This window comes from Scyliorhinus torazame, chromosome 26 (assembly GCF_047496885.1).
Source record: "Scyliorhinus torazame isolate Kashiwa2021f chromosome 26, sScyTor2.1, whole genome shotgun sequence".
Lineage (NCBI taxonomy): Eukaryota > Metazoa > Chordata > Chondrichthyes > Carcharhiniformes > Scyliorhinidae > Scyliorhinus > Scyliorhinus torazame.
In genome coordinates, this window is record NC_092732.1 from 41,848,681 (window position 1) to 41,858,059 (window position 9,379).

The following is a 9,379-nucleotide window of genomic DNA, read 5'->3' on the forward strand; positions in this document are numbered from 1 at the left end:
TGTGGAGAGAGAGCGGGTAAATGGAGTTGAAATCAGCCATGATTGAATGGCGGAGTGGACTCGACGGGCCGAATGGCCTTACTTCCGCTCCTATGTCTTATAGGTGCTCCGGTTTCCTCCCAGTCCAAAGATGTGCAGGTTAGGTGGATCGGCCGTGATAAATTGCCCCTCGTGACCCAAAAGAAGGTTAGGAGGGGTTATTGGGTTACGGGGATAGGGTGGAAGTGAGGGCTTAAGTGGGCCGGTGCAGACTCGATGGGCCGAATGGCCTCCTTCTCCACTGTATGTCCGATGTAAGCCTCCCCTTTTAGCCCAGAGTGCTGGGTGGATCACGCTGGACTCTCAGCTCGAGAATAAAGTCACACCAGATCTCTAAAGATTTTTATTTTCCTCTCTCTCTCTCTGCCTACACAAAATAGTGTCACATTTATACAAAAACGTGTCAATGAAACCGCGGCTATAAGCAGAAATGGTCGCATTAGAATCTCACCAGGACCCCGGCTAACATGAAGCTGCAACTTTGTTGAATTTTAAATTCTATTTTTAGGGGCGATTTAAAAAATTTAAAAGAACTCTTGGGTTGAGAAGGGCCAAGGAGGCTTCCAGCCTGCCAACTCCCAGCAGGAACATGACCATGGGAGGACAAAGACACAGTCACATCTCACAATGCTCATCCTTCCCTTCAGGGGCGCCCATAGCCAGGAATCCTTCCCTCTGCCATGTCTCCGGGATTATTGGGCAGCAGGCAGTCAGATGGTTAACGGAAAGGGCAGGTGTGGAAGAATTAGTTAACTCTTCTTCCCACTGGAGCGACGGAGGTTGAGGGGCGACCTGATAGAGGTCGACAAAATTATGAGGGGCATAGACAGAGTGGATAGTCAGAGGCTGTTCCCCAGGGTAGAGGGGTCAATTACTAGGGGGGCATAGGTTTAAGGTGAGAGGGGCAAGGTTTAGAGGAGATGTACGAGGCAAGTTTTTTACGCAGAGGGTAGTGGGTGCCTGGAACTCGCTACCGGAGGAGGAGGTGGAAGCAGGGACGATAGTGACATTTAAGGGGCATCTTGACAAATACATGAATAGGATGGGAATAGAGGGATACGGACCCAGGAAGTGTAGAAGATTTTAGTTTAGACGGGCAGCATGGTCGGCACGGGCTTGGAGGGCCGAAGGGCCTGTTCCTGTGCTGTACATTTCTTTGTTCTATAAGCACCATTACAATCGTGAGGTTTATGAGATTAAGTTTATAACAGCATGGATTGGCTGGTGGGGCTCCATCTACTAACTGAGGACAAATGAAAAGGGTTTTGTGACCAACATGGATAGAGACTTGGGTTGTTTTTATTAAGGAGGGGAGTGTCAGTTACTTACACTCGAGGACAATGACAGCTCTCGGAGCACAATAGGGAGATCCCTCTCTTGCCCCAAGGCCCAGTTTTCAATATCAAATTGTAAACAGTTGGTCGCTGGACAGTGATCAGGAGCAGGAACCCTGGCTGATTTCCCCTCTCTCTCTCTAACCCAGGGATCACTGGACAGTTATCAGGAGCAGGAACCCTGGCTGATTTCCCCTCTCTCTCTAACCCAGGGATCACTGGACAGTTATCAGGAGCAGGAACCCTGGCTGATTTCCCCTCTCTCTCTCTAACCCAGGGATCACTGGACAGTGATCAGGAGCAGGAACCCTGGCTGATTTCCCCTCTCTCTCTAACCCAGGGATCACCGGACAGTGATCAGGAGCAGGAACCCTTGCTGATTTCCCCCCTCTCTCTCTAACCCAGGGATCACTGGACAGTGATCAGGAGCAGGAACCCTGGCTGATTTCCCCTCTCTCTCTCTAACCCAGGGATCACTGGACAGTGATCAGGAGCAGGAACCCTGGCTGATTTCCCCCCTCTCTCTCTAACCCAGGGATCTCTGGACTGTGATCAGGAGCAGGAACCCTGGCTGATTTCCCCTCTCTCTCTCTAATCCAGGGATCACTGGACTGTGATCAGGAGCAGGAACCCTGGCTGATTTCCCCTCTCTCTCTCTAACCCAGGGATCACTGGAGAGTGATCAGGAGCAGGAACACTGGCTGATTTCCCCTCTCTCTCTAACCCAGGGATCACTGGACAGTGATCAGGAGCAGGAACCCTGGCTGATTTCCCCTCTCTCTCTAACCCAGGGATCACTGGACAGTGATCAGGAGCAGGAACCCTGGCTGATTTCCCCCCTCTCTCTAACCCAGGGGTGTCATGTGAGAGTACCTTTCAGAAAGGGGTGTTTATCAAATAGCTGCAGTGATGTCAGAGTGTGGATGGAGCTGGGCTGTCTGCGTCTACTTTCACTTTGGGCTGTTTGTCACAGGGTGTGTTTTAGTTTCGTTTTGAGAGCTGGACAGCTGCAGGAAAAGCAAGCAGCAGGATAAGGATCTCTCTCTGCAGTCTAAAGACTGTCTCCAGATCATTTGGCGATTTCAAAGTGATAACTGCTCTCAGTAGAGAATTTAAACCTGATCTCGGTGTTAAAAAGGGTCTTTTGTCTTATGGATGTAGCAAGGAAAGATTAAGGTTATTATAGAATAACGTATCTGTGGGAGGATTGGTGTTGATAGTTGTTCAGATGTTTCCTGTGGGTTTATAAAGTGTTAACTGGTTTCATCAATAAACATTGTTTTAATTTAAAAGTAATTTAGCTCTCTGTTGCATCGCACCTGTAAAGTAAGCCCCTGTGTTCCCCATAACCACAATCTATTAAAAGTTGTGGGTCAGGTGAACTCCATGTTACACTTTGGGGTTCCCTAAACCCTGGTCCATAACAGGGGTCACTGGACATTAATGTTTGCAGTGCGTATGTGGACGACCTGAATGTAACACACACTATAAAATATTACAATCTATATTTTAGGTACTCAAACACAGAACTGGTTTGAGAAACCCAAAGATTACATCTGTTCTATAAATCGATTGTTTAAAAAGTTTATCAAAATAGGGGCAGTTTTTGCTCATGAATGTTTAAAACCAGGCTCTCTGTACTTTTCTCAGATTCAGTAACAGCGGAGTTTAAACGATAAAGAGCAGTGTGGATTACAGGGGCCAAACGCTCATTTCTGATCAATCCCACAGCATTGATAGATGAGAAATGAGTGACCTCCCTCCTGTTTAGATGGTGAGCTGTGCCTCCGTCTTACCCCTGAGGGGGTAATGTTTTCCCCCACTCTCCTCGCGTCACAGTGTCCCGTCCAGTTCTATGCACTGGAGTCCTACTTCCCGTTAGGGACAAGCCTGAGACAACCCCTAATCCCTCGCCCCGAGGAGAGTGCCATTATCAGCCCAGTGGCCGGTGTTTATTTTGGGGGGGGGGGGGGATTGGAGATTGGAGGGGGGGGGGGGGGATTTGTCCAAAACAACAACAACAAAAATACACAGACGGCTAAAGATTGGCTCGTTCGAAGGTTTTTTGGACCTTAAGGGGCCGATGGGGACTAGGACTGAGGTGAAGAACCAGAACAAAACAAGAGCGAGTAGATTACTGCGAGCCCAGGGGATTGAGGGTTAAAGTGCCACGCCGGGAGGTGGGCCATGTGGAATGGGAGAGGCTGAATGTGCTAGCTTCAACGACAGTGCTACGAAAAGGGGGGCGGGGGGGGGGGGTGGAGAGAGGGCCTAAACGAGGGCTGGAGCGCAAGCGGATTGAGTTGAACTGATACGAGACGGTCAGCACGCGTGTGAACCATCCTTCAGCCGCCCCTACACCTTGATGAAAAGGACGATAGTGACGAGAGCAAAGCCCAGGATCAGCATGATGACTTTGCAAAGGCGCTGGTGCGAGGAGTTAAGCTCGTGGGGCAGGATTTCCATGAACGTGACGTAGATGAAGGTCCCCGTGGCCACGCCTTCCAGCACGCAGCGGACGAGCCGGTGGCTGGAGTCCTCGGTCAGGGCGATGCCCAGGCCCACCCCCAGGGGGGACATGAGGGCGAAGATGACGATGCAGGAGACGACCGCTGTCCACCTAAGCCGGCTCTGCACCAGCTTGAGCGCCAGGCTGAAGGCAATGATGCACTTGTGGACCGAGAGGGCGACGCAGATCTCCACCACCTTGGAGCTGGCCTCCTGCAGGCCCACCGCCAAGCCTTCGAAGACGGAATGCAGGGAGAGGGAGAAGACCAGCACCAAGCAGCGGATGGCAGAGTGGGAGTTGAAATCCACGTGGAGGTGGGCGCCGGCCTCGTCCCGCAGAGCGACGCCCTCCCCTGGGCCCAGGTGGTGGTGCGAGTGCAGGTTCCCGCTCGATGACCTGCCCAGTAGAGACCTGGTCTCCTCCAGGTTGCTCGATTGATCCCGACAGGCCAACACGATCTGCTCCATGATCAGCACCACGAAGAAGCCCATCGCCACAATAAACTCCGGAAGCGGGAACTGCAGCTGTAACACAGAGGAAAGCACAAGACACACTTTGAGGAGGAGGAGGTGGTCGCTGGTGTGGAGGCGAACATCATTAAATTGACAAATGGGATCATGTGCCCCAATCTTTATTCTATTGCATCCATGACAGTCCCGCCTGACGCTCAGAGCAAGTGCGCCGTTGTGCAATTGCTCACAACGGATGAGTAACAATCGGGAAGTTTGGACACAACCAGTAAATTCCAGGCCAGCTGTGATCTTCGTTCCCGGAGATCGGAAACCACAAACCACAGTTTCCCCCCCACACAGAAAACATCTGCTCAGGACGGTTACACGAGTAACGGAACGGACGCAGGACAGAGAGAGAGAGCTGGACCCTCACCCCCTGCACCTCCCCAATCTCCACACCAGCCCTTCACTCGGCCGCAACAGCCAGAGATCAACACCCAGTCCGTCCCTGAGCTAGTGGAGTGCCGAATGAGGCAGAATATTGCAGGCTGCATTCAGCATTGCAGACTGTAATGAGAAACATTGCTGGCCATAGTTTATGTTCAGTAACACACTGGAGATTGTAATGAGGAACATTGCTGGCTATAGTTTATGTTCAGTAACACATTGGAGATTGTAATGAGGAACATTGCTGGCTATAGTTTATGTTCAGTAACACATTGGAGACAGTAATGATAAATATTGGTGGCTGTAACGTCTGTTCTGTAACACATTGGAGACTGTAATGAGGAATATTGGTGGCTGTGACGTCTGTTCTGTAACACATTGGAGACTGTAATGAGGAATATTGGTGGCTGTAACGTCTGTTCAGTAACACATTGGAGACTGTAATGAGGAATATTGGTGGCTGTAACGTCTGTTCTGTAACACATTGGAGACTGTAATGAGAAATATTGGGTGACTGCAACGTCTGTTCTGTAACACATTGGAGACTGTAATGAGGAATATTGGTGACTGTAACGTCTGTTCTGTAACACATTGGAGATTGTAATGAGGAATATTGGTGGCTGTAGTTTATGTTCAGTAACACATTGGAGATTGTAATGAGGAACATTGCTGGCTATAGTTTATGTTCAGTAACACACTGGAGATTGTAATGAGGAACATTGCTGGCTGTAGTTTATGTTCAGTAACACATTGGAGACAGTAATGATAAATATTGGTGGCTGTAACGTCTGTTCTGTAACACATTGGAGACTGTAATGAGGAATATTGGTGGCTGTAACGTCTGTTTCTGTAACACATTGGAGACTGTAATGAGGAATATTGGTGGCTGTGACATCTGTTCTGTAACACATTGGAGACTGTAATGAGGAATATTGGTGGCTGTAACGTCTGTTCTGTAACACATTGGAGACTGTAATGAGGAATATTGGTGGCTGTGACGTCTGTTCTGTAACACATTGGAGATTGTAATGAGGAACATTGCTGGCTATAGTTTATGTTCAGTAACACACTGAAGATTGTAATGAGGAACATTGCTGGCTATAGTTTATGTTCAGTAACAACTGCCCCCTGGCCTTGGAGAGGAGTTGGGAGATAATACAAAATTGCTCCAAACAGTTGTACGCTGGTCCCTGGCAGCTGAGCAGGTAACAGGGAAGGCAAATGGAACATTGTCCTTTATTCCAAAGGGAATGGAGCATAAAAATAAGGAACTTTTAACACTATACACGGCATTGGTTGAACTACACCTGGAATTCTGTGAATAGCTTTCATCCCCTTTATAAAGGAAAGATATACTAGCAGTGGAGGCCGTCCAGAGAAGGTGATCCAGGGTATGGAGGGATTTCCCCATGAGGAGAGGTTGAGTAGGTGGGGCCTGTCCTCAACGGAGTTCGGAAGAATGAGAGGCAACCTTATTGAGACATATCGGATTCTCAGGGGGTTTGACAGAGTCGGTGTTGAGAGGATGTTTCCTCTTGTGGGAGAGTCTAGGACCAGCGGATTGGATTGGATTTGGATTCTGTTTATTGTCACGTGTACCGAGGTACAGTGAAAAGTATTTTTCTGCGAGCAGCTCAACAGATCATTAAGTACATGAGAAGAAAAGGGAATAAAAGAAAATACATAACAGGGCAACACAAGGTACACAATGTAACTACATAACACCGGCCATCGGGTGAAGCAGACAGGGTGTAGTGTTAATGAGGTCAGTCCATAAGAGGGTCATTTAGGAGACTGGTAACAGTGGGGAAGAAGCTGTTTTTGAGTCTGTTCGTGCGTGTTCTCAGACTTCTGTATCTCCTGCCCGATGGAAGAAGTTGGAAGAGTGAGTAAGCCGGGTGGGAGGGGTCTTTGATTATGCTGCCCGCTTTCCCCAGGCAGCGGGAGGTCTAGATGGAGTCAATCAATGGGAGGGGGGTTTGTGTGATGGACTGGGCGGTGTTCACGACTCTCTGAAGTTTCTTGCGGTCCTGGGCCGAGCAGTTGCCATACCAGGCTGTGATGCAGCCCGATAGGTTGCTTTCTATGGTGCATCTGTAAAAGGTGGTAAGGGTCAATGTGGAATTTCCTTAGTTTCCTGAGGAAGTATAGGCGCTGTTGTGCTTTCTTGGTGGTAGCGTCGACGTGGGTGGACCAGGACAGATTTTTGGAGATGTGCACCCCTAGGAATTTGAAACTGCTAACCATCTCCACCTCGGCCCCGTTGATGCTGACAGGGGTGTGTACGGTACTTTGCTTCCTGAAGTCAATGACCAGCTCTTTAGTTTTGCTGGCATTGAGGGAGAGATTGTTGTCGCTGCACCACTCCACTAGGTTCTCTATCTCCCGCCTGTATTCGGACTCATCGTTATCGCCTATTTCAGACAGAGATGAGGAGGAATATCTTCTCTCAGAGGGGAGAGAATCTGTGGAATTCTTTACCGCAGAGAGCTGTAGAGGCCGGGTCATTAAGTATGCTCAAGGCCAAGATAGATTTTTATATCATGATCTAACTGAAGGCAGAGCCGGCTCGATGGGGCTCCGCCGTCGTGGTCCAGTGGATTCGATTGTGATGTGTACCGCTCCCCACACGCTGTGACTGTCCGGCTGGGTGGCTATGGCGGACGGACTGTGGGCGAGTGGGAGCGACGGATGATTCTTGGGCATTGGGAGAGAGTTCAGGCGGGAGAGTTGTTGAGATTTGTATCAAACAGGAGCTTGGAAAGACAGCGCAGGATGGCCTGGGTTGGGAAACAGTTGCGGTGTTAGAGGGATGAGTGTGGCAATCTTCCCGAGCTAGAAAACGTGGCGGTCACAGCAACTCAACTGGAACATGCTGAACGCACGGCTGACAGGCGGGAACAAACTGTTCGGCAGCACGAAGTGTGCAAAGCTCAAGGAGCGACTGGAAAGCGGTGCCAGGGAGACCACAGGAGGTGGTTTAATTCAGAGACCCCGCAGCGTGGGACTTAAACCCACAGAAAGTCAGTCTCATTCGCAGCTCCCGTCGAAGTTCGTCATCACCTCTCTCGCAATTCATTCTGAGCGCTCCAAGACGATCCGGAACCCTCCACAGTTACGCAAGCGCGCAGACAACTGAAACACGACACTTTCCCCAAAGTGGGGCGCCCAAAATCAAAACGACGTCAGGGCCAACCGTGTGGGTTCCACAGGGCGGACTGTTGACGAGTGGGAAGGGCTGCGTGTCACCTGTCACCATTCACACTGGCTCGATTCACTACACTGTGTTCAGTGCTGGCAGAGTGGGGGCAATGGGTAAATGTTCGACAGATCTCCCCGCTCGCTGGTGCTGGACATGGTTAAGCGGTTGGCTGTTGAACAGACCTTCAATGTGAAAGTTCAGGGGAAGGTGTAAAGGGTACTCACTGTGATTTGCATCTTGTCCAGAACGGCAGCCATGTCAGACAGGTAGTCTGGCAGCAGGTCCAGCAGACACGTGGCGAGGAACACACCGCCAGCCAGGCAGCTGAGGAGACTCAGGGCCCGCCGCTGGCCTAATCAGAAAGGAGGGAAAAACCTGCAACATCAAAATGAAATCCGACAAGTGGTAAACCCCCAGCCCCACTCACCGCCCGCTGAGACCCTCCCCCGGGGAGGGGGGGGGGGTGCCTTGGCCTCTCTCTACCCCCCCCTTCTTTCCCTCTCCCCCCCACTTCTATCCCTCTCCCCCCCCCCCTTCTTTCCCTCTCCCCCCCCACTTCTATCCCTCTCCCCCCCACTTCTATCCCTCTCCCCCCCCCTTCTTTCCCTCTCCCCCCCACTTCTATCCCTCTCCCCCCCCCCACTTCTATCCCTCTCCCCCCCCCCCCTTCTTTCCCTCTCCCCCCCCCCCTTCTTTCCCTCTCCCCCCCCACTTCTATCCCTCTCCCCCCCCCTTCTATCCCTCTCCCCCCCCCCACTTCTATCCCTCTCCCCCCCCCCTTCTTTCCCTCTCCCCCCCCCTTCTTTCCCTCTCCCCCCCACTTCTATCCCTCTCCCCCCCCCCACTTCTATCCCTCTCCCCCCCCCCCTTCTTTCCCTCTCCCCCCCCCACTTCTTTCCCTCTCCCCCCCCCCCCCTTCTTTCCCTCTCCCCCCCACTTCTATCCCTCTCCCCCCCCCCACTTCTATCCCTCTCCCCCCCCCCTTCTTTCCCTCTCCCCCCCCCTTCTTTCCCTCTCCCCCCACTTCTATCCCTCTCCCCCCCCCACTTCTATCCCTCTCCCCCCCCCTTCTTTCCCTCTCCCCCCCCCACTTCTATCCCTCTCCCCCCCCCCCTTCTTTCCCTCTCCCCCCCCACTTCTATCCCTCTCCCCCCCCCCCTTCTTTCCCTCTCCCCCCCACTTCTATCCCTCTCCCCCCCCCCCTTCTATCCCTCTCCCCCCCCCTTCTTTCCCTCTCCCCCCCCCACTTCTATCCCTCTCCCCCCCCCCTTCTTTCCCTCTCCCCCCCACTTCTATCCCTCTCCCCCCCCCCTTCTTTCCCTCTCCCCCCCCCCCACTTCTTTCCCTCTCCCCCCCCACATCTCCCCCCCCTCTTTCCCTCTCCCCCCCTTCTTCC

The 9,379-nt window shown here is 51.8% G+C and overlaps 1 protein-coding gene and 1 long non-coding RNA gene across 2 annotated transcripts in view; both read right to left on the reverse strand.

Annotated features, from left to right (window-relative positions):
- Nucleotides 1-369: 369 nt before the first annotated feature.
- LOC140403006 (zinc transporter ZIP1-like) lies at nt 370-8,356 on the reverse strand. The gene is made up of 2 exons (XM_072490663.1): nt 8,208-8,356; nt 370-4,406 (listed from the first exon to the last, which is right to left on the reverse strand). The coding sequence occupies exons 1-2, from the start codon at nt 8,238-8,240 to the stop codon at nt 3,729-3,731; spliced, it is 711 nt and encodes a 236-aa protein (XP_072346764.1). The 5' UTR covers nt 8,241-8,356; the 3' UTR covers nt 370-3,728.
- LOC140403007 (uncharacterized) overlaps nt 370-9,379 on the reverse strand; it is a 130,121-nt gene continuing 121,111 nt past the window's right edge. The window contains exon 2 of the long non-coding RNA XR_011938209.1: nt 370-1,489. This is a non-coding gene — a long non-coding RNA (uncharacterized lncRNA). The remainder of the gene's footprint in view (nt 1,490-9,379) is intronic.